Raw genomic sequence first — 24,659 nt, forward strand, 5'->3', positions numbered from 1 at the left:
TTGGTACATGAATCCTCCATTATGGCAAAAAGAACTGTAATCCACTCTGATTGACTTCTGTTAATCAGGAGATGATGTACTATGTAGCCCAAAGAGATTCCAGTAAGGGGCTTAGACTGCTTGTAAATGATGCTACAAAAGAAAGTGAGCAATACAACTAGAATTGGGTAGGAATAAACAAAATTTTCAAGTCAGTATGAAAGATTTCGATATTGCTCAAAGCTTACATTCTGCATATTATCTTTTGCTGCTTGGAGTGGAAAAAATTAACATTTGTTGAAACTGAACTCTTTAACAAAGCTATAACTAAGATGTAAGCATGATCTCTGACTCAAAGATTTGATTTAATTGTTCTGTAACTTCAATTTTAAATGCATTAAAATCTTATCCATACAAAAGATAATCTCAAGAAGGAGGTGGGGAAAAGTGTGCAATTATAATTTCTTTTTGGCTTGCTGAACATACACAGTGAAGAGTTTAAAGGAAACTGGGTTGAAGGAAAAAAGCCTGGAGCCAGCTGCCCTTCTCTAGTATTTGCTTACAATGATTCCATATTCAATGAAGAGCAACAAAAGGAAATTCTATCTTAATTTAAAAAAAAAGTTACCCAAAAGAGGGTTTTCTGAGAAGGGCTGTATCCTTTTCTGCTGAGCTCTTATTTTCTCTCGTCTTCTATCATTAACGTTACCTACATTAATTTACCCAGGTCCTTGTTTCAGTAACAAGAAGCCTACATACTTCTGAAACATGGAAAGAGGACAGAACACTTGTCATGCCTCCTTCTTTCATTAGAAAAATTTCAGAATGTAAGTAATGGAATCTATGCTATCAGCATGTGCTTGGTATCTTGGAAACTGGTTTTAGAGAGAACGTTTGGAATTTCCTTCAATTTGCAGGAGTTCACACACACTTTTCTTCAGAACCAAGTGTTATGCATAAGTAATGACAAAAATCACTTCTTTTTTGGACTGCTGTTTTAAATATTTCAAAGCAACTGTTATTACGGTATGCCTGCAGTACACATCCACTATCAGAGCAGCCAACTTTATGGATGTGTTCTTGTTCCCTATATTTTCTTAAAAGGTAGTTTTTAAACATGGCACAGCAGAAAAGTTCATTGATAAAAGTGTCAAAAATTATAAGGGACAGCAATGTAAGGAAGAAAACTCACATCTTCAGGCTTTTCTTCTGAAATTTGCTACTGTTACAGAAATCAAAGATATTACCTCAAAAGACAGAAGGGGAAACTTGTTGTTACACCATGTGTTCCCCTGTATATTTGATGGACTTCTATTGTATGTCCAATTTCCTTTGCTTGATGATGTTCCATAAAATGGAGAATAAAAAGTTCATTAAAACTTTCTATAACAGACCTAATAGCGCTATTGTAGAGAGACAAAATGCATTAGAGAAATTATGGGCACTTAACATTTTTTCAAAATTAATTTAACTAAATTTGACACTGATAGTGTGCTACCAAGAAAGGTATTAAAATATCAAAATCATTAACATTTGAAAGTTGTCTTGGACAAAAGATGGACTTCTAAAGTGGTCTAGGGTGTTTTTATTAACTAAAAGCTCCTAAAGGAATAATTTACACAAAAATTACTTAGCACAAAGCACATATCAAGTAAAGATTAGCTTTTCCCAGAGAGAATTAAAAAGAATCTGGGTTGCCATATCTCAGAAACAAAAAAGGCAATTCATCTATTTACTACATCCTCTTGGCTATGAAGATGAAAAAGCAGGAATTAGGGGAAACACCAACCTCTCCATTTTATAAAATGGAGAACTAATGAAATAACACTGGGCAGGTTGCACAGAAAACCAGTTACACATCTAACAATTGAATCCAAATACCTCAGGTCTCCTGATGATGCTTTAGCATCAAAGACAGTCTTACCACTGTCTCTCTCTCTTTCTCAAATGGAGAGAGAAAGATAGCAAATTTAATTTTTTTCTAAAAGTATATTAGAAATTAATACATTGTTTCATTACTTCACTTGAAATTAGTGAAAGCTAACTTCAGCATCAAGGTCAAATTGTTCTGAGGATGAAGAAATTAATTATAAAGTTGCTTTTTTTTCTTCTTCCAAATATCCCTCTACCTGCCTCTCTCAATAGGCCAAATAATTAGAAAAGGACACTGTACAATTATTAATGGGATTGGAAATTTCCTCTGTAGAAGATTCTCAGTTCTCAATCTGATTTTTGGAAACCCAAGTATCACACATGGAAAGTTACTTATGTATCATATTCTGAAACAACATGTACCTATTCATAAGAATGTTAAAAATGCTTCTGGCATAGTTAAGTGTATATATATATGTATTTACTATATAGAAATATATTTATAAACACACAACTATCATAGGATAAACTTGCTGTGAGGTATAAGTTCTTCTACAAACTGTTGTTTTTCAAGTGTATTAACAATACCCACAAAAGACTCACAAATATCTAGTCAATTTAATGTACAATCTACTGTACGATATGAACAGAAAGCTTCCAAAGCAGAGCAAAGCATGACTTTGCATGACTCATCAAAAAAAGAATCCACTTTAAGAAAAACTCTACTTCATATGCTCTGTGTTCCATAAACTAAAATTCACAGTTTTCTCCTTTGCTAGGGATGAGAACTGAGATATACATGGGTTCAAATGACACATCCATCTGATCTCAAAAGGTTGGGTGAAAGAAAGATCAGACTTCGTTTTTTCTTCTTTCCTTTCATCATATTGAAGGCAATCTTCTTTCTTCTTTTTGTTTTGGTTAAATATTTCACAAAATTAACACAAAATTAGAAATACTAGGCAATAAAGGAAGCTGTGAAAACACCAAATTAACTGAATGTAATTTCCACTTTTAAAACTGGGCAATTTTTAAATTGTACCCATTATCTCTGTATGAATATACATTTCTGGATAGTATGCTGTCTTATAATTTTTCAATCTAGTTTTGATCATGACTAAAGTTCTCATTGTGAGAGGAAAAAAAGGCTTCATCTATCCTCATTTAGATTATTTCAGTGTCATTTTATTACTAATAGCTACGCATACATTCTTCACCATCTTTGACATTTATTCTCCATAGGTTTATCCCATTATGCCATCCTTTTATTGGTTACTTTATTATCAGAACTTCCTAGCAATTCCTGTTTCTTAGGAGAAAAATGACAAAAATATGACAGAACCATTACATTTAGCACTTCCCTTCTCCATGACTCAACATTTTCAAACAACATCCTCAGCATTTTCAAACAACAGAACTTTTTCAAAAGCTTTTCTTTTTCCTCTGTCAGCCATCTGGATGAAGTTCTTGCATACTTGCTGTAGTGAGAACACCTGCAGAAGATCTGGTGAGGAGGCAGTGACTGGCAGAGTACATGGCAGCAGCCCCAGCATGTGAAACTACACACTGACCAAGTTCCCATCAGGGCCAGGCAGGCATATTCTGTTTTGTCTACAGTGTCTAGCTGCTTCCTGGACAGTAGCTACGAGGTTAGCACAGCTGAGATAAGGAAATAGTTCTGGTAGATTTAAGGGGCCCTTAGGATACAACAAGTCCACTTGTGCATCTGACCCTTGCGTCCAACCCGTGCCTCCAGCAGCCTCCCATCAGCGACCCCTCTGCGCAGCTGCCGGGGCTCCTGTGCAGTCTGTAGTGCAAGTCCTTTATTAAACCTATCCTGTTTAACCCCTTAAGAACCTCGAGTGTCTCTCTCTGCCGGTATCCAACCCTCTCTTGGCCGCCTTGCGGTCACACTTGCAATTACCCATACATTAATAGAGAAAAGAAGTATGAAGCATTCCTGAGCAGGAGTTCCTTTTATCAGCATATTCACCCTAAGCTTTTTATAAATAGGGTGAAGAGGGAAATATCATTCAGTTCTTATATGGCCTGAACTGTCTCATCTTCTGTCACTGATGGTGCTTAGGGTTGCTAAACCTCCAATAATAAAATCTCAATTAAAAGCCTAAAGTTAAGTGGGATGAATTCAGGCCTCACTGTTTTCTGATGTAGCCCCCACACTAATGTCTTTTACAGCATAAAAGATTTTGCACTAAAATAAACTCATCAGCTTTTTTTCCCCTCCACGTTACATTCCATTAAAACTGAGTCAAATATGGCCATATTTGACTACCTATAAACTCAACCACAAACACCACTATAATCTTGTGCTAAACTCTCCCTTGCTTGGTATCTGTAGATACAATACAGTGCTTAGTTTAATTAAGTCACACAAGAAGCAGTTAACTGGGAAATTTTGATCTAGAGCAAACAGGAAGTGAGATTAGAGCTAGCAATTTCACATTTGAACAAACATCAACATTGGGGTTGGACTAGATGATCTCCAGAGGTCCCTTCCAACCTCAACCATTCTGTGATCTCCTGGTTGCCACTGGGTAACTATATGCCAGATTTTGTGAGTGCTCCCTCTCCTCCGCGTTGTTGGAATATACAAACAGTAAAAGGGAGAAGTGCTGATTAGAGCACCTCTATGTTCCCAGCAAGGCTGTTACTTCCAAATGTTCAGGGGCTGGCACTATAAGCACCGGGCTTTGGCAGCACTATATTCCTTCAGCCACCTACACTGATACAAGCAATTACAAATGGGAAAGCAAGGGCAGTTTAGATGGAGAAAGTGAATAAACAGGGATTATCCTGAAGAACTACTGCTACAAGATAGTAACCTTGATGCCCTTTACTGCCCTCTGTGTGTTCCCAAACTGTAGTTTGGCAGGCAGCACTCCCATCTCCAGATGGTGGGACAAGTAAGCCTTGTAGAACAGATTGTATTACAATATTTTACATTAAACAGTTATTGGATTAAATGCATAAATAGTTCTGGGAAGTCAGGACTTCCCTTTTCCAAAAAACCATCATGCAGCTACAAAAATCATCTTCCCTCTTGTTGTACCTCTCTGGCCCAGCGAATCCTGCAACCTTCTTTGAAGCTTTGTGCCTGTGCGAAAGGAGAGGTTGACTACATCTACATTAGTGAGTAGCACACTGCAAAAGACTGGGTCTGTAGAACAAAACAGCTGCTTCTGAAGTCCTAATACCCTCACCCTGCACATTTTGAGTATTTTGCTTCAAACTAGTTCTAAACTAGTTCCAATGGCTGAATGCACATTAGCAATTGGAGTGCATTACCTGCATTTCTGGAGTGCATCTTTCAGCTTAATCTCACTAATAGAATCCAACTCACACACTCAGAAATCAGTCCAAAATGTAAACAAGGCATTAAGAGTGGAAGACAGCTGCTATACCTCAGACCAGGAGCCTGCTTGGAACTAAAACAATAACGTAGACCACCTTAAGAGGATTCAAGTATCCTGAACAGACAGTCCAGTGTTTAGGGTACCTTATGTGAACTGGGATAATCATTCGATATCTGTGAAACTGTGTCAACTGTTCTAACTGCTTCAGCTTCCCACTTATGTGCTCCAACCACAAGGCTACTATATATAAAGAATGAGATGCCACATTTCATTGGCAAATGAAATCCTACTGGTGAGTGCTGCAAGTTCACAGCAAACTGACTTAGGTTTAAGAATGCCTGGTTTCTGCATATAGAGTGGGCTAAAATACAAGCCACCGAATCAGATGAGCACTGTCCTCCATATGGACAGAAGCAGAACTTCAGATGCCTACTAGTTTTAAACAAATTTAGTAATGTTAACAGAATCAATAGTTAAATAAGAGCATTTTAGATCAAAATGTTGCACTCCAAAAGCTACATTCTCCATGAAGTCTGGTTTACACACTGATCATTCCAGAATCTAGGCTTAGAGCTGTAGGAGGGCAAAAATCTATAGCTGTCAACACAAGGATAAATGCTATTTCATGTACACCAGGACAAACCAGAACACACGTGTGTGTGTGTGTGTGTGTGTATGTGTGTATGTGTGTATGTATAAAAACATATACATATAAATTATATATAAATATATTTATATATAAAAAGTATTGTCTGATTTATCCAGCTTGCAGGAACCAAACAGAAAAAAAAATTAGAAAAAAATGAGAAGGCCTATCATGCATTTTAAGTGGAAAACAGTTAGCAATGCCCACAACCAAAAAAGACCAGAGGAAATGAAAAACAATGATAATATCTGGAGCCTGTCCAGCGGATATTAATAATGTGTTATCTTAGTTTCTAAACAAATTGCCCACTAAAGAAGTTAGTGCATTGCTATCAGTAAACAGATTTGAAGAAAAGTTATAAATATGGGCAAGAGCTGCCTTCCACACCTTGCTAAGAAGAGAAGAGCAAGTCTAACAACAGAATGAAAAGGTTTATCCAGTAACTTCGGTATGAATGCATCATTCCTATCCAACTGGCTGGGTGACAATTTCTCCCTTGTCTATTTAAAGCATTGTCTTATTGTCAATAACTAAGCAAACTCATCTGATGTGGGCAGAAGAGGCCTAACAGTCCCACATCTTGCTCTTCAGCAAGTTTCCTAGGACTTCAATCATTCTTGGAAATCCAGTGAAATTCCTGCCACATACTTTCCACTTAAGACTGGAAGCTTTGGCAGCAATTAGGCATAGAGATTAAAAGATGAAAAAAACCTTCCAATGAAATGCATTAACGTTCAGCCATCATATGGTTACCAAGAATACAAACCATGAATATAATATTTAGAAGTGTGATGCAAAAATGAAAAAAACAAATTCAAACAACTTAGTAATCCAGTCTCTAGCTTTTAACTGATTTGTAAAAGTTTAAAATCCTCATCTCTGAATACATTTGATTACTGAATTTGGCTTCTCTTAAATCTCAATATTTAAACCTGGTTAACACTTTAAATATTTCTTAATGCATCATCATGTCATGTTTCCTTGAAGAAAAAGTATACTGTTGGAACAATTTCCTGTATGAAATTACTGAGTACCAAGAGAACAATCACTATTTAACTGTAATAAAATGACACATTTCAGCAGCATGACCAAAATGCTTATGCTGGATCAAAACAATATTTGATTGAATGATCACAACTTGTCTTTTTAGGAGTGTATCTCTTGTGTGTTTTTTAAGATATTTACATGCAATTTTTGTGTCAGCATATTTCATAAGCATTTTGCCTCAAATTCAGAACAACTACTCATAGAAAAGAGTAAGTGGAACAGATTCAGCACTCCTATCTGAACAGGCTACTCATTGAGCAAGTCACATTTCAGCATGAGTGAAGTTAGAAGAATCTAGTACTTGCTGAGCAGTTCAGAGAATATGCAGGAGGAATCTGTCTGTTAATGAAGTTTTATGTGCCATTAACAGCAGTTCTATGTAAGGCATATGGCTGGTAGCTGATAAGAAGAAATCTTACCAACTTCAGTCATCCACCACCAGGAAGAATGATCCACTTTGAACTGATTTTTGCAATAATTAACTACTATCATCACAGCCTGAAAGCCTTCTTACAGTATAACAACAATATAAACAGTTGACGAAAATTTAAAAAATTTTTTGGAAGTAAGGTCAGAAAGGTACAAACATAAGAGCAAATAAAGTTTTGGTTCTTCATGCTTTTATAGTAAAGCATTGCATTTAATATCATATTAACCTGTTTATACATCCCATTAATTCTGTTAGTCTAGTTGTTGCAGCAAAGAAAAAAAAATCTTCTAGGAATGATATTTCAAAAGAGTACTGCAAAGTAACATCTCAAAGAGATTGCTGACTACAATAAAAGCTAGAATAAATAAAAATCCCTGGAAATTTACACCCTCTTCATTTCAAAAGACACCTTTTAATTGGTTTTATGTTCTCATATGCACTTTTTCTATCCCAATTAAAAAAAAAGTTTAATCCAGAAAGATACTAATTTTATTCCAGAAACTGCTGTAATTCTACTTCAGCAAACAACATTGCCTTTGTTTTCTAAAGCACACTGTTCAGGTCGAAATGAGATGGGGTTTCCATTTAAGTCACCAAGATGTGTAATGTTACGCTGGATGTGAGGTATGCATGTCTAGCTGACTTACTTTTGACTGGCTAGACAGAAGGATAGAAGGTAAGGAAGTTCACTAACCACATGCATCTGCAACTTCAGTTGGTAGTTGGATATGAACTGGACTTGCTACAAGTTGCACAGCCTACATGTAAAGAATACTCAGAATGATAAAGGAGGAACAATCCTCAGTGTTCTCTAGGCCTGTGAACATGCCCTAAACTGCTTCAGACTTTGCAGTGAGATCAAGCCTATGGCCCCACCAACATCAATAAAGTAGGTAGCAAGTTCATTAATTTCTCAAAGAACCTGATCTCAGGCAGAATCTGAACATATCTAATTCACACCTGAAACTCTCTCACTGAAAGGAGGCACAGAGGATTTACTTTAAAAACATGCCTGAAAGCTAACCCCACTTATTATAGCTGTGTGCATTTGTACACTGTTCTAAAGGCTAGAGTGTTTGGCCAAGTACAGAGACATGGATTCAGTGCAATCTTTATCAGCCTGGGAGTATTCAAGCCCTGCTTCTCATGGGGAATCCCTGAAACCATACCCTATAAACTACAATCAATAGGTGTGCCTGCACTACCTTAACCATAACTATGCCAGTGTGTAAATAAAAAAAATAACAAAATGCAGCAATATCAATGGAGCCAGAAAGAATGCAATACTTTGTAACCTAGTGACTACATTCACATTTTACTTTTTTACTGTCATAATTTTTAAGGACCATGTACATAACCCTGATTGAAGAACCAGTATACAGAAGTAGTCATCACCACTATCTCCTCCTATAGCTGAAGTCAGCACAGTACTTTCCCAGGACACCTATATTACGAAATGATGTCAAATTCTGGATACAGAGTGGACAGCACAGCTTTGCAGTTCTGACTCTAGCATCCAAACTCCAAAGAAGGACAAGATTTCAGACATATCCTTCTGCTTTTTTCTTGCCTAGCTCAAGATAACTGACTACACAGTGTGCGAGTGTCGCAATCCATGGTGAGATGCCCAACTTCTTTAACTGTCTAACTTGCTCTACAATTGCCTAACCTAGCTGTTGCTTGAATTTCTCTCTTAGAACAACTACCTAAGCATCTGCAATTGTTTATTTTATTCCTTCACTGAATCCCACTCTACATCTTCTAGGGTATCTAGAAAAGCATATGTCACCTCTTCCAGTCAAAACAGATTTCTACATGTATTCAAATACCTTCTGTATACTGTCAGATAACCTTGATAAAATAGCGTATGGAAAGCTGAAGTATTTCCCCAAATCTTATCTGCTCAGTTTTATCATTCCCTGTATTAACCTACATTGCAGAATCTGAGTCTCTACTTAGGTCTTTTATAGAAAGATGAAGATTTACATAAAAATAATAGGATTAAAAGTAAAAATGATTAATTTTCATATTTTTATTATTTTAGTACTCCAGCAAATTATTAATTCTGGATCAAATGTAATTTAGATTTAGTTCTATCTTACTACTAAAAGTAGAGGAGGGTCATATAGCATTGATGCTAACTAAAGAAGGCAAAAGAACAAAACATTTTAACTAATAATTTGGAGCATTGAAGTCAACAGTAGAGAAAGACAGAGCACCTACAATTATCAAGAAAAGCTTAAGTTGTGGCAACCAAATAAATACCTTCCACACTTTATTGTTAAAATAACCATGTTCCTCAGCATGGTGAAGAAAAACTCTTGCAATACAAATGTAATAATTATTCTAAACAGACTCTTAGAGGATAGTGCAGTTCTGAATTAAGAGAGTTTAACTCTATATTCAGAATGTACCTGAGCCATTGACAGGATCTAAGCAAGGAAATATGTGGAAAAAAAGCCTGCATGTGTAGCTAGCAGGACTAGATAACACGCAGTGCTAAGGGAATTAGCTAATCAATTAGCTGAACAACTGTCAATTACTTCCATAAGTTGCAGAAAACAGGCTAAGTATCAAAGAGTTCACAAAAAAAAAAAGCAAACTTACCAAATGTTTATAAGTTATTAAAACAAAAAGCAAAACTAAAACTTAGACTTTAGTTAGCTTTTTACTATATTAGCTGCATTTTTTGCTTTATAAGCTCAAAAATCTCCTTTGAAAAGACACACACATTAGCTCAGGCATCAAAACATGCACAACAAAACCTAGAAAAATTAAACACAAGTGAAAATATACAGGATTCAGGACCAGACCCTGTCTGAGTTGGCCTTTGTAAGGCAAATGAAAAAGGAAAGTAACTGAACATCCTCATTTTCTAGCAGTATGACAGATAGCAATGGTGATACAAAATTACGAAAAAGACGAATTTGAAACAGAGCAGAAAGTGGTGTCTATCCTTAAAGCAGCAGATGCTATAGCCTTCAGCAACTCTGTGAGCTCAAGATGCAGTTCCACAAAGAGAAAAAGTAACAGAACAGCAAAATTAGGTTAAGAACTGCTACTGCTTAAGTGGAAGATGACAAATTTAGGGTATTCCAAACTGGTGTGTAAGAAGCAAAGATCAAAAGAGAATAAAATCCTAACAGTAAATCCTGTTAAAGGGGAGAACAGTCTCCCCGAAGAAATGATAGAAGTCCTGCCACTTTAGAAACCATAAAAAAAAAGAGAGAGAGAGAGAGAGAGAGTAGTGTCATGAAGACGACTGTATTGACAAGGTGCAAATCTTCTCCATCTCAAATGCCTGGGATTATTTTTTGTAACCAAAAGATTGCCAGGTGTTTTTGAATTCTTTCTTAAGATAAGTAAATTCATAGTTGCACTGAATGGATTACTTATTTTTCTCAGAATATGAAGGACTTTCTGCACTGTAGTAATAGCATACGAAATATGAGTCTCTTCATTTGAAATGCTGCTTTGAGGAGCACATTACAAATATCTTTCAATTTATTTCTTGGCACTCTCTTGTTATTGCAAGTTTCAGCATTAAAAATCAGAATGGTGATTAAATTTTATACATATACTATATATATATGTACACATACACACCACATATTAAAGATATAATATCAATGAATAGCATAAAATGAAAAGATGAACAATACTTTTTATTAGAATTACTTCCAGATTTATTAGATCAAGAGGAAAAGGCCTTAAACAAATACAAAATAAAGTCACTTTTTTAGTTCTCATCACTAGCTTAGCCAACAAAATTTGAACTTCAAAGCACTTTTAAAAATGAAATCAATAAATTCAAAGATTCAAAATAGTAACAAAAAAACATGCTTTCCCCCCTCTAATTATACCCTCTGATTTTTCCAGAGCACTTAGAATTCGAGCAGATACCATCTTTATTTTCCCTGTGGTTGCACAGAATGTGCTGTATAAACGGTTATAGAACAGAAGAGGGGAAAAGATCAGTTAAGCCACTGATCTGTCTTATGACAGCTAGGATGCCAAATGGAGACATCTGAGACAGAAAAAAGTTTCAGTAATCCAATTACATGAACACTATCAGGCTGTTCTAAGGATCCTCTACTTAATTTACTGAATACAATCACTATAGACATTTCCATTTTCTATACAGACTTGTTAAAATAAGAACTACTAGTATATTTTGTCAAACTTCTCTAAAATTTTAGTTACTTTGGGAGAGTAGAGAAAGGGATACAGAGGATTTTGCTGCTCACAAAAATCAGCAGAAAATAAACAATTCTTGCAAACACCTTTCTTCCCCCTGATTTTTAGGATAGAGTAGAAGAAAAAAAATTCAGAATTGCATTCAAAGGATTTTACATTTTCAGGTATGACTTACTGCCATTATTTCACTTCAAACCCAGGACAGTTATTTAAAAGCTTTAAGTATTGATTGAAACATCCTCTTTTCCCCCTATTGCAACAAAAGAAAAAATGGAAAATTACATAAATGAATACAAATACCCCATTTTAAATACACCTTTAACACTACTTGAAACTGAACCTACAGTCAGGACTGAGTTTCCCTTCAAAGATTCAACCTTTGCCTCATCTTAATTTTTAATAAGGCTTTTAACAGGGAGCCTATACTTGGTGTAAATGCCAAACATTTTCCTGCATGCTCGTTCAAAAGCAAAAACATGACATGCTCCTCAGTCTGGAGACCAAACACAAACTTTCAATGATTAAAAGGTCAAATAGGCTTTATATTCAAGTCTAATGTTAAACAAAACTTTAAAAGATAAAGAGAGGAAACTAAAGTTTTGCTCATCACTATTTTGTTAAAATAGTATCAGAGATCCTGAGAGACTCAAGAATCTGTACCTTATACTACATGTCGTTGAATCCATGCTGAACACTCCTAACTCTTCATACATCTTTTCCCTTTTCTTTATCCAACACTGATTATTTGCTCAGTGTTGAAATAAATGGAATTTCCAAGATATTATCAGTAACAATTTCCTCTACAGAAGGCTGTTTTTCTAACATTTCCTTCTTTCTTTTTTTTTCCCATTGCCACTGGCTCTACCACATGCTTCTCACCATTTCTTTCTTTAAACTAAACAGACAGGAGCATTGATCAGAAGAAAAGAATGCAACAGACACTGAAAACAGTGTCAAGAGACAGAGGAAAAAGCAAAAGTAGCAGCACCTCTTCCATTTTGGAGAAGCAGGGTCTAAAGGCAGAAGGTCTTGCTGCACATTTTGCAGGTCTAGATCTGTAAAGGTGAGAATTGCTACATTTATGGTACAAAAACAAGTCAGACTAAGAAAAGGATTTTAAAACAGAATGCACCATCCCAGCTGCCAGGAAAGGAATACAGCAATAAACATCAAGAACTTGGAAAAAAACAAGAAGAAAAAACAAGAAGAGCTCAACACGTAAACCCAAAGGAAAACAAGAACACATGATGCAGCAACAGAAGATCCTGCCTATCTACCCCAGTTGATTTCTGATAAAACATAGAAAATTACATTCAGGACTGACGATTCTCCCAGGAAATTTATTACATTCAATACTCAAAGCCTAAGGAGGGGGAAAAAAAAAGTCACTTCCATTTATAGGGGGGGAAAAAAATCCTGGAAGAATTGTCAGATGGAATCTTTATTTCCTGTCTAAGTGCAGAGGACTATGCATCAAAGAACAATCTATTCTCCCTGGTCACAACAAGGACAAGAAATAACTGGCTCAAAAATACGGTGATTCAACACAGAGAAATCTGGGTTAGATCATTAGAAAAAAATCCTTCTAGCAATAAAGCACTGTAATAGGTTACTTAGGGAAGTTGTAGGATCACCAGCACTGAAGGCTTTTAAGGGCAAATCAGATAGACATCTGAACAGGAACAATAAAAATATAGCTGAGTTTTGGGATAGAGAATCCCAATGTCTAATGACAGAGTTGAAAGGACAGTATTCTACGATTTGTCACAGTTATCATAACTTCTATACCCAGTTGGGAAAGGGGTGAGGGTAGTAGGAAGGGGAAGGCAGAGGTCAGTGACAGGGATAACTGTCTTTAAATACTTCAAAATTACTCAGGCAAAATAAGCTATTACAGAAGCAGCTGAGTTACTACAGAATAAGATTAAAAGAAGATACTGTTGAGGTATAACGATGTTGCTGAGTACATTTAGGCCTAACAAAATACTTACACTAGATATTTACACTTGAAAGAAGCTGATACAAGTCAGCATGCATAGCTTCCCCGTGTCTAAACCAGAAGTAATGACTAACTTGCCCACAGAAAAGAGCTACTCCAATTACATTTCAGTGGTTTAACTGAGCTTCTGAATTGTCCACCCAAAAGCTCAAAAATAAACCTTATCCTATATCAGAAATGCTTTTAACATTGCAAAAGCAACATTTTCCATCTATGTGCTTTAGTCAAAAAAAAATTCTTATTTATCTGTTTGGACATAATAATGATGAATGATAACAAATGAAGCAACATGAAATGTAAATTGCTTATGTGAAGTAATTTATAATAAAAAGCCAACTGGCATATTTTAAGGGATAATATTCTCCTCCTGATTCCTTTTAGGTTTTAGTAGTTTCAACTATATAGAAGCCATGTGTGTGTATATAAAGAGCATCAAAAGGACTGGGAACATGCCTTAGAAGTCTGTGGTACAGAAAATGCCCATATATTAATAAAATTACATTATCTCAGAGATTGTGAAAACAGTAAATTATTCTTTTCTCAGGTTATGAATATGGTGTTCAGTCATATGTTGCTGTTTACAGAAGCAGGAAATCGTTTGTTTGCTTCTTTTTAAATAAAGATACTGCAGATCATCAGAATTAAAATCATAAAAGCAATCTTTCCAAATTCAGTTCTCTCTTAATCATGAATCAGGAGAGAAAGTTACAGTGTTGCTCTTCCTCTTGCTAATTTCCAAATTATTGCATTTTAACCTTGGTGCTTTTAAGAAAAAGGTCCAACATTTTCTACTTATCTCTTCAGCAGCAAAGGCTGTCACAGGTGTCCACAACACGGAAGAGCAAACAACAAGATTAAAGAAAAGCAATAAGAATGTTTGTATGTTTATATATTCATGCTGCCATTCTAGAATTATAACTTCAATCACACCAGATGATTTGCTGTCAAATAATTTAAATCTCTAATGATCCTTTACATTCTTAGAAATTTAATCAAATTTAAGCTGGAACTCAGCTGCTTTCACTAATTTGCTACAGAAGGAGATTCTTAAGTTATAAAGCAAAATATTTTTAATGATAGGTCAATACATTTCAATAATTTAAGAATTTATATTTTCCTCTCTAAAAACAGTTATAGTATTTCACGATCAGTACAATGAATCTGTGCCAGAAAGGCCAGTTTTCTCTAGTTTTCTCCATTCATCTCTTTCTCTGCTAGCCTAAAAATTTCTTCGAAGCATCTAATAGCTGAACTCAATCCTCTCTTTTCCAAAAAGTCATTATTTCCATCTTCCAGACTCATATAACTGATCCAGACAGCACTCATGACTTGCACTTTATGCATACTTTTCTATGTAGTCAATGCTTTAAAAGAAAATAAATAAATAATAAATCCCTGCCTTCGCTAAGGTTATGTCCTTTGCTTAAAACCCCTATTCCAATACCTCAAGTCCTCCTCATTTTTGAGGTATTTCATTTTGAAGGACTTTTCAAGTATTCCATGTTCTCAAAAAAGTTGATTGGGAAAGATGTTTTCTTTCTCCAGTCCTTAACCTCTCCTTCCACAGCATCACCCCTGACACATACACACACAAAGCAAGCTAGAAAGAAGAAACTGAGATATGACTTCTTTTTATCTCCTGAAATAGACACTTTAACCCTATTAACTTCCCTCTTGTAGTGTTCATTTTGAAACATTTCACTGTATGTTCAGCCATTTTTCTGACTTCCATAAAAACTATGGCAATCTTCTCAGTTTTTGCATGGAAGAAATTAGGTTCATTTTACTCATTTTACCTCCATCATTTTCCTCTTCTTCCACTATGGTTCTGGACAGTATTCTGAAAAGGAACCTCCCACAGTACAAAATTCTGTGCTTTTTCAATTCATATAATCTTTCTCACAATATTTTTTAAATGTTATTTTTAAACTCCTTACTCTAAGGAAGTTCAAATTTCACCTCTCACATATACATATATATAATGTATGTAAATATATATATATGACAAACTATGACAAGTTTTAAATATGAGATTAGAAAAGAGACAGGCTTCAGCTATAACATATATAATAGACACACACAGACATTCATAATGTATGCTACAGTGAATAAAACCCTGAAAAAACACTATAGTATGTTCTCTTAAACTTGCATTTAGAGAGAAGCCACTTACAATGTTGCACTAATTTCTGTAATACGTAGTTGCAGATATAAGTCTCCATAAAACCGGTAAGTGTTCTGACTGTATGAGCAGTATTTAGTCCATAGAATTAATGAAGAAATATAAAATGTTAACAAAAAATGGAAGTAAAAAGATGCAGAAGACTGAGAAGTGTTAGTTAACAAATCACATCAGTTAAAAGGAAGAAACTGAGTAATGAGCTTTTCAGAGCAGAGAGAAATACCAGCCTGAATGGCTAGGTACCATCTCTGCATCTCTGCAATAAAACTGGAAAACATGATAGAAAGCATCTGTAGATGTCCATTTTAATTTGCCATTATTGACTATTAGGAAAGGATTCCATTTAAGAAGAAAAAAGATTATTTCAGCTATCTTGCTAGCACAGCTGCCATACCACAGGAAAGCGCCAACAGAAGTTGCAATGCCAGCAAGAGAGAATCAAGTGTGTTAAACAATAAACATATTTAACTTACTAGCTTTTTGGTTTTTAATAAAAGTTTTGGGGAAAAAAAGTTAATTATAGCAGCAGAAGAGCAACGCATCACTCCCTACTGTTTCCAGATGCATAAAATTATGGTGTATAGAGAGAGAGAGAGAAAAAAGAGCATCTAGAGTTAAGGTGTTCATTTTCTCCACTGGTACACAAGTGTTTTACTTCAACAACTATGATTATTATTTAACTTGATAAGGCCACAAAATCAGACCACTATTTAGACATTTAAAGAAAGGATTTTACAGACTAACTTTGGGCTTTTACTTCCTTGGCCTATAATTAATAGACCACTTATTTCTTTAAATAAAATCAAAACCAAAAAAATGTTTTTGACCAGTCTGCTTTGTTTGAGCAGCTAATTTAAAGAGCTGATTTGTTAGCAGAACTGTTCTTTCCCTCCCCTCCACCACCATGAAGCACAAGTTCTCTAGCAACACCAAAAACAGATTAAAAAAAAAAATCTTAACAAGAAATGAAGTACTACAACAGCGTGTACTTATTCAGTCCTTAAAAGATCCTCTTCTTCCCTAAATTAAGTCAAAGAAAACTATGGAGATTCTAGGCATCGGCCTAGCACTGGGCATATGAGAACTTAAGCTGAATCTGGGTGCAAGCTACAAAAAAAAAAAAATATATATATATATATATATATAATAATAATAATAATCTCTAGTAACATTAAAATCTGAAAAGGGAAAATATTAAACAACCACATGGAAAAGCAATTTGTTGCACACTTCCATATCTAAATATCAAAGTTGTTGAAAATACACTGCTGCTACTAAAACCAAAACAGACCTGCTCTTCCCTCCGTCTCGCTTACCCAGAACACACCTTGAACGTAATACCCATATTGCTAGTCACAGCCAGGACTCGGTGTGATCGCTTCACCGTTATTTATTGACTCTGGGCATTTACTTCAGTTGCCACCATAAACACGCGGTTTAATTTTATTCCTCACGCCCGCCCGCGAGCGCCCTGCCGCGGGAGCGCCGCCGCGGGGCCCAGGGCGGCGCGGCTCCACGCGCTCGGCAGCAGCGCGCCCGAGGCCGGGTCGCTGAGAGGGCGGGTAACGGCCTGCCACGGCACGGCACGGCACGGCCCCGCCGCCCCACGGGCGCCCCCCTCAGGGCCGGGGAGGGAGAGGAGCCGCCGGGCAGGAGGGCGGCCCGCGCCGGGGCAGGGGCGAACAGCGCCCCCTCCGCGGGGCACCGCCGGCGTCAACGGACGCGGCGGAGGGGGAGGCGAGCAGGGCCGGCAGCCGCAGCCCCTCAGCCGGGCGCGGCGGCGAAAGAAGGGAATGTTTCTACCTCCTTCTTCTTCTGTCCTCCCCCGAGCTGGCCGCAGAGGAGGAGGAGCAGCAGCAGCAGGGAGAGGCAGCTCCCGGCCGGCAGGTGCAGCAGCCGCCGCGATGCCCTGGTGCCCAGCGCCATGTTCCCCCCAGCGCCAGTCCCCTCTGGAGACTACCTGCGGCACCGCTGCCCACCTCCTCCCTGCTGATTGGGCGCGGGCGCGGGCCAATCGGAGGCGCTCTGGAGCGCGGCGGCTCTTGGGAGATGTAGTTCTTCTCGCGCTCGCCTCACCGCGTGCCTCCCGGGACGCTTCGAGGCCATTTCGGCGGCTCTGCCGCAAGGGCGGCAGCGGGCACCGTCCGCGCCGAGGCCTCCGGTGAGGTAGGTCGTGATCCTGGCAGCTGCTGGGCACCTCTCGGGCATCAACGCACAGCCCTACACGCAGGAGGTGTACGAGGGAGACATGCTGTCAGCTTTGTCAGCAGCACAGTGTCGTACCCAAGCCCTGCAATTAGCGGTGGCCCCTGGCTACTTCTGCCCGCTCCGGGTTGCTGCGAGAAGCTTTGTCCTGCTGGTCACAATTCCCATCCCCGTAAGAGCTGCCACCACCACAGCTACCTGAAGTAGTAAGTGCAGTCATGAACCAAGGCGATGTACTTCATAAAAAGGAAAAATTTCCACGTTTGCCTGTCTACAACTTTTCACATTTCACTGTTCACACAAAACATTTTCCTTGCAGAAAATAATATTAATGTAATATATTGGTGCAATTAATTTGAATTTAATTCGCAGAGCATTAACCATGCAGCTGTAATTTGGTACTCTCATGCATGATAAAATTTTCAAATAGGTGATCACACATCTTTTTCCATAGAAGTACACACTGTGCAGTGCACAGGATAGGTAATGTTAAATTAATGAGCAGATACTTCTTTTTTTTTTCCTTCTTTTCTAGGATTCCAAGTACTCAACTTATGCTGCATAACTTATTCACACACATCTGCACTGAAGACTCCAAAGACAGAACTAGTCATTTCTTTAGAGATTTTTCTGTGTCACTCAAAAATATGATGAATTTTATAATCAAAACACCATAATAAAATAGAAGAGTGAGGGACTGAGAGGCTCGATTCATAAGTATCTTTTTATTTTGGGCAGTTAATTTCACAGAATTTTTAGATAACATTTTGGTGATAATATCAGTGATAGTTTGATGCTATTGGAGAGGTCTTAGCATTGTATATTTAAAACATCAAAAAGTTTGTCATGTTCCTTTTGCTTTTGTTACATCTACAATGCACCTTTGAGAAAAATCAAGTCACTCACATTCATAGGAATTGTATATCATATTCAAATCAACTACCAGATGCTTAAGATCGATAAAAGCCTCTAAGTTCTAGAGAGTTCAGACCATCTGTTATCCACATCCATCAGATCCTCATTATCTTTGGAAAATAATAATCATAACATATGGTGGGCAGTCTGGGCCCTACTTCTCAAGTATATAGGGTGGTTGGACCAACAGCCCTTGACTTAGACTTTTTTAATTCAGACACCGCAGCTACCGTAATTCTTCAAAACCAGAGATCTGCATACAGTCTGTTGACATTTTTTTTAGACAAATCACAGATCTTGTCATTCCTAGTCTCAGTTACCCCAAATTTACTCTATTTAACAACCACTGTATCTCATGGAAAGTTAAAGGGAAAATCATGAAGGAGAGGGACTACCTAACCGAGAGCCTAACTCACTGCTGAAATGGATTGTGCTGTCGCCTTATGAACACAACGGCCCAAAAGCTTCCAACCTTTTTTCAGATGAACAGTTAGTTCCAGAAACTCTTTATTAAACACTGAATCTAACCTGCACCCAGGCCACATCAGTCTGAATCCCATCCATAGCAGAAATCTTTGGAGTGGAAAGAAAAACTTTCTGATTCAACTCTTCATATTTGAAATCGGAAAGTTTGAAAAAAAAATCATCAAAATACAGCAGAAATGTAAAAAGGCACTCAAATGATATAAAGGAGAAAAATTACTTATACAGATGATTGCAAAGAACTGGAGTGTTGGAAGTGAGGAAAAGAGTGAGAGTCCGCTGGTCAAGGTAGAACATTTGCAGATGGGAAAGAGAGTTCGGAAGAAAGAATGGGAACAGAAGGAAATGGAAAAAGAGAAAGGACGCAGGAAGAGGCTTACATGGATAGCAAGGTGAATGTAGGAAGATTGGAGGTGAGAGACTTTCTTTTTTTCCATATGTGTTCCAGGATTTGGGGGGTCCAGTGTCTCTGGAGCATGCAAATTCATGTTCCCTATCATGAGCTGGGGAAGAAAGGCCTGAAGAAGCCACCATGCCTCATCTTTTCTGTCTCCTTTCTTGTGGACAAAGAAAAGATGTATCCTATTTTGGTTTTGAAACCCCTTGTGCTATCATTAATCTCTAAGGCTCCACTAACCTTAGGTGCTTTTTTCAGATAAAAACATCCCTTTTAAATTAGTTGGCCTTTTATATCACCCTGAAAACCCCAATCTGCTTTAAAATGGACTCTTATGAGTATTCTAATGTCCACTTTTTAGGGTGTAACTAAAAAGCAACAGTAGCAGCAACTTACTGGAAAGCAAGATGGAGCCATATACTTGAGAAGCCTGTACTTTCAAGACAGTGTATCTTCTACCATTTAGTTTAGGAACAGTGGTACCATCAGAAACAGTGCTTCAGTGTGATTGTCACAGTTTCCTGGTCTTCCCACTGTCAGTACCTCTACACTACGCTAGCCACCACTTCTGTTATTTCTGTAATTAACCCTATAATAGTCTAAGTTACCTAGTGAATTTGGTATGATAGCATGGTATGGGATTGAAGTCATCCCCGCCCCCCCCCCCCAGTGAGGAGGAAGAGAAGAAAAAACAGAGAATAAAATAAAAACAGAGCCATTGGTATAATAGATTACAGAGATTCCCACCACAGACCTCTACTCTATAGAGACAGGATATACCTATCAGAAATACCTGTTTTAAAAGAGTTAGACCTTTTTCCTTAACGTATCAGGGGCTAAGAATTCAACAGAAATTTTGCATTGGAATAAGGGGAGCATGTATTAATTAGTGTGCTAGAAGAAACAACATTTCGTTAAAAAATCTCTTGCTAAATCTGGAAGATAAATTCACTGGAGCCTTGTTTGGATTCCTGCTGGTCTTCTCCTGAGCCTCACATACAGTGGCCCTTTCATGCTTGCAGTGTGTGAAAAGAGCATTAAAACTACTAAGAATTTGAGAACATCTGGGAGCTCCTGCTTCCTTGGAAAGACTAAGAAATTGTTTCAGTGCAATTCAACTCTAACTGTCAAAAACCTTAGATTTATTTTGAATCAAAAATCTCCATTTTCAGCCTGAATTCCTGACCGCAGGCAGGAACCAGCAACATTGACAGCTTTACCTGTTTTCTGTTCAGATTTCTAACCAAAGTTCCATACAAATCAAAACATTCATATTCTTAAGTGTTTTTTTCTAGTTCACTGGGTAAAGAAAACTTCACACAGCTGATGCAATAACTAGACCATGTAATACAACAAGTGAACCAGTAAACCTGCAACTGTAAAGGATTTTCAATATATGTTGCGCTCTGAGGCTATCTGGACTCTGTGCTGATAGAAGTAGCCTCATTAGGTATAGCTGCTGTATAATGACATGTTATGAATATGAGCCTGATAGGAAGGCCTAAAGTGAGGGGAAAATATCTCTTGCCTGTATGCCCCGAAATTACTGCAAAAGAGGAAGAGCCGGGACAAGAGGTGGTGCAGTCCTGGAGAAGGGGAGATAAATGGAAAAGGATTACATGTGAAGGTCTGAAATATGGTGGTTTTGCATTTGTTGGGTTACTGTTCTTGAGCATTAGTTCTGTCAGAAAGGAAATTATAATGAAAATTTGTATTTATAATAGCATACATGTATCTAAGCCAGATAACTCCATCTAAAAGTGCCTGGGATGAGTGCCTAACCTTAGAAAAAGGAACTGCTTTTGGTATTAGGGCACAAAGGACAGAGGTTGGGACAAGAAGAGCAGGAGACTTAGGGTAAAAGTTGTCTTAAGGTTTAAGAGACAGAAAAGGTGACTTTTGCATTTCTTGTGAACTTGCACTTTCCTGCAAAATGTGTAGCAAGAGAAGAATCTGTTTAAAAGCCACTGTGAGCTAAATTATGATCATTTTTCAATACTACAGAAAATCCTTCTGGGAGGTGATATGATAAACACAAGTTAGCAGAGCTGTTGGAGTTGACTGGAGTGGTTATCAGGGCAAAAAGCAGCATGAGGCTCAGTTAGTAGAGTCAGGATGAGTGCAGGAGCAGACAGTGGAGTGAGGGGGCCTAAAACAATAGCAAGCAAAAGCAGGTCAGAGGAGCAAGTGGCTGCCCAGTGCGTGGCTCTGAAGACAGGAGTGCTGTGAGGTCTGGATAGGGGAAGCATCTGGCAAAGTGAGGAGCAGCTAACAGAAACACAACAAACCAACAGATCAGATTAACTCAAATCAGATCTTGCCACCCAGAAGCACTGCAAAAGCCTTAAAGAGTGAGTAGAGGTAATTTTATGAGGGGAAATGCTAGTCTAACAGTTCCCTAGAGAAAAAACTGTAAGTCGTTTAAAAGCCTTTCAGTAAACGCTTTAGGAATTAGTTATCCTTTTCTTGTTTGTCTACTTTGTTAGTATTTTTTTCTTTTTTTGCCCCTAAGAATATTGTTTGCTTGCTATTCGTTTTGTATTTGTGAGCAGGGAAAATCAGCTCATTCAGAACTGGAAAGTTTAATATAATTTTCCCAGGTTTCCAGGTAGAGACTCAAGGCAGTGTGGGTTTTTTTTTTCTTCTTTTTTAAAAAGTAATCCCCTTAAATTTAAACCTGACCTTTGTTACAGCCAATCAAGTTCTGACAGAAGAGTTATATGAGTGAGGCAGCCATGTCCAGCTGTATAAAAAAATTATGTCTCTAATTGTCAGGTATCATTTGCTACTTATTTGAGTTGCCATGAATTTTATTTAAGAAATTTTTATTGGATAGGGATTTTTTTGATAGGAAGCAATGACCACAAACCCCCAACATTTTCTGCAGGTAAATCTTAAGTTTGTTGAGGTTTGTTGCTTGGAGTTTTTGTCCTAATTCTCCATAAAGAAAATTAGAATCAGGTATCAGCCGACATACCTCGGTTTAGAACTTGTTTTAAGCTGAAAATTTAAACTGAATGTTTAATACTGAACAGGAATAAGCTTAACAAAATATTAACAGCATTTCCAAGTCAGCATAATGGTCTTATCTAAGACCCTAAAATAAAACCAAAAAAAAATACAGTGTTACATTCTTTAAAACTATACACGCATGCTGCGGTGGGTTTTAGTTTTGACCGAGCCCATCACTGGAACTTGTCATGTTATGGTAGCAATCTGGCTACCATAGGTTAAGGAGAAAAATGGCCATTAGGCATCTATGCTATAGCTCCTATGGAAAAAGAAATCCTATTGAAAAGTACAATTTAATATTGAACTAACTGGAAACAAAGCGGTTTGGTCATTTTTTTAAACTGTGATGAAACATCTTAGTTTTGGGGAATGTTTACATGTTTCCTTAAAACTGACAATATTAATATGTTTTGACATTTCTTAATTGAAATTTCTATGCTGTGAAAAAAATGTGAACTTCATTGTGATTTGGGATCAAAATAAAATTTGCAAGGTCAGAATTTTCTGCAAGAAATTCAGAATTTTGTTATAATTCCTGTGTTTGAAAAGTGTAGAGGTAGTGGACTTGGAGCTTGATCCGTATTAGGATGATCCTGTTCCTTAAGAGATGGATGTGTAAGATATGACACAGGCATAAAGTGACAAAGGAGGAGTAGGAAGGACCACTTTTGAGAGAAAAGATTACAATCTTCTGTACAAACACAGTTTTTTAAAAAGACAGTCTCTTTACTGCTTTTATATGGTCATTTAACAATCAAAGGTCAGAAGTTGTAAACTTTAATTTTCAAAGATGGATTTACTCCTACTGTCAAATGGAACGATATCTTTTCTTCTGACTTTCAGCTGTCAGCACTCTTTTTCATTCATGCCCCATTGATATATCTTCTTAACCAATGAGCCACATCACATCCAAGTCAGGGCTGAAAGGTGATGTAATGGCTTATATTTTTTCTTTCTCATATTAAAGATGGAGCATGCAGAACAAACTTAGAGGAGCTGGGAGATGCTGCCTCTCAGAGAGGTAAACTGCCATTAATCAATTGCTACCATTAAGTGTCTGTGTGAGGCAGCAGCTATTGCCATATTTGGAAATCGATAGGAGTATTACCCCTTAGCTCTTACCAGATGCGCTTTTCAAGACATTGAGGCTCCTAGGTTTTGGCATCACGCAGATCCTAATGCTTGCCATTAGAAAAAATCTGCTTATGGGGTATGGTCCGCATTAGTGCAGCAGTTGCTGATTCCTGTTCTGAACTTTAGTTCGTCTGAGTAAAAAAGATAAACATATCTAGCTACCTGTCATTCTTTTCTCTTAAAAAAAAAAAAGTGGGCCAGGTTGGGAATACTGAAAATGGCTTCTTAAACTGAAGCCACCTTAATATTTTTTTCAGAACCTGTTCTTCCTCAGTGAGACACTGAATTTCCTCAGAAAGACAGGCCAGTACTTGCAACAAAGCATGCTGTGCTCACTATTGCAAATAAAATTTTTTTAGCATGCTTTATACCCCTTTTACTATATAATAGACAAGTGACATGAAATCAGATTGACTACAAAACTTCATACTTTCTTGGGTACTTCTTCATTTTGGTATTTTTCATTACATTTAATTTTAAGAAACCTATTTTAAATATATATAAATTTAAGTGATGTAAAGTTTTCAATCATTGTCCTATTTCATTAACTTCAACTAAGATTTCAAGAAGTATTATACAAAAAATTACTAGATGGAATTAAACAACACCGTCATTTACATGTACACCAACATTTGAATATCTGTTTTTTTATAAACATTTGTTTTGCTTTGTTCATAAATTAATTTCACATTATTATGATGAATATACTGTACGTTATCTTGGATAAACAGACTCACACATTCAGAATAGGATAATCCACGTATTCAGGAAAACTAAGAAAGCAATC

The 24,659-nt window shown here is 37.2% G+C and overlaps 1 protein-coding gene across 3 annotated transcripts in view; it reads right to left on the bottom strand.

Moving 5' to 3' along the window:
• Nucleotides 1-17,682, bottom strand: part of TUSC3 (tumor suppressor candidate 3) — a 139,343-nt gene extending 121,661 nt beyond the window's left edge. For 2 of the 3 annotated variants that reach the window (XM_067297144.1, XM_013949579.2), the window contains exon 1: nucleotides 17,530-17,682. In XM_067297144.1, coding sequence (XP_067153245.1) covers nucleotides 17,530-17,652 — 123 coding nt within the window. In that variant the 5' untranslated portion in view covers nucleotides 17,653-17,682. The remainder of the gene's footprint in view (nucleotides 1-17,529) is intronic. The other variant, XM_067297145.1, reaches the window with a different exon arrangement.
• Between the last annotated feature and the right edge of the window lie 6,977 nt (nucleotides 17,683-24,659).

This window comes from Apteryx mantelli, chromosome 5, assembly GCF_036417845.1.
Source record: "Apteryx mantelli isolate bAptMan1 chromosome 5, bAptMan1.hap1, whole genome shotgun sequence".
NCBI classification, from domain to species: Eukaryota; Metazoa; Chordata; class Aves; order Apterygiformes; family Apterygidae; genus Apteryx; species Apteryx mantelli.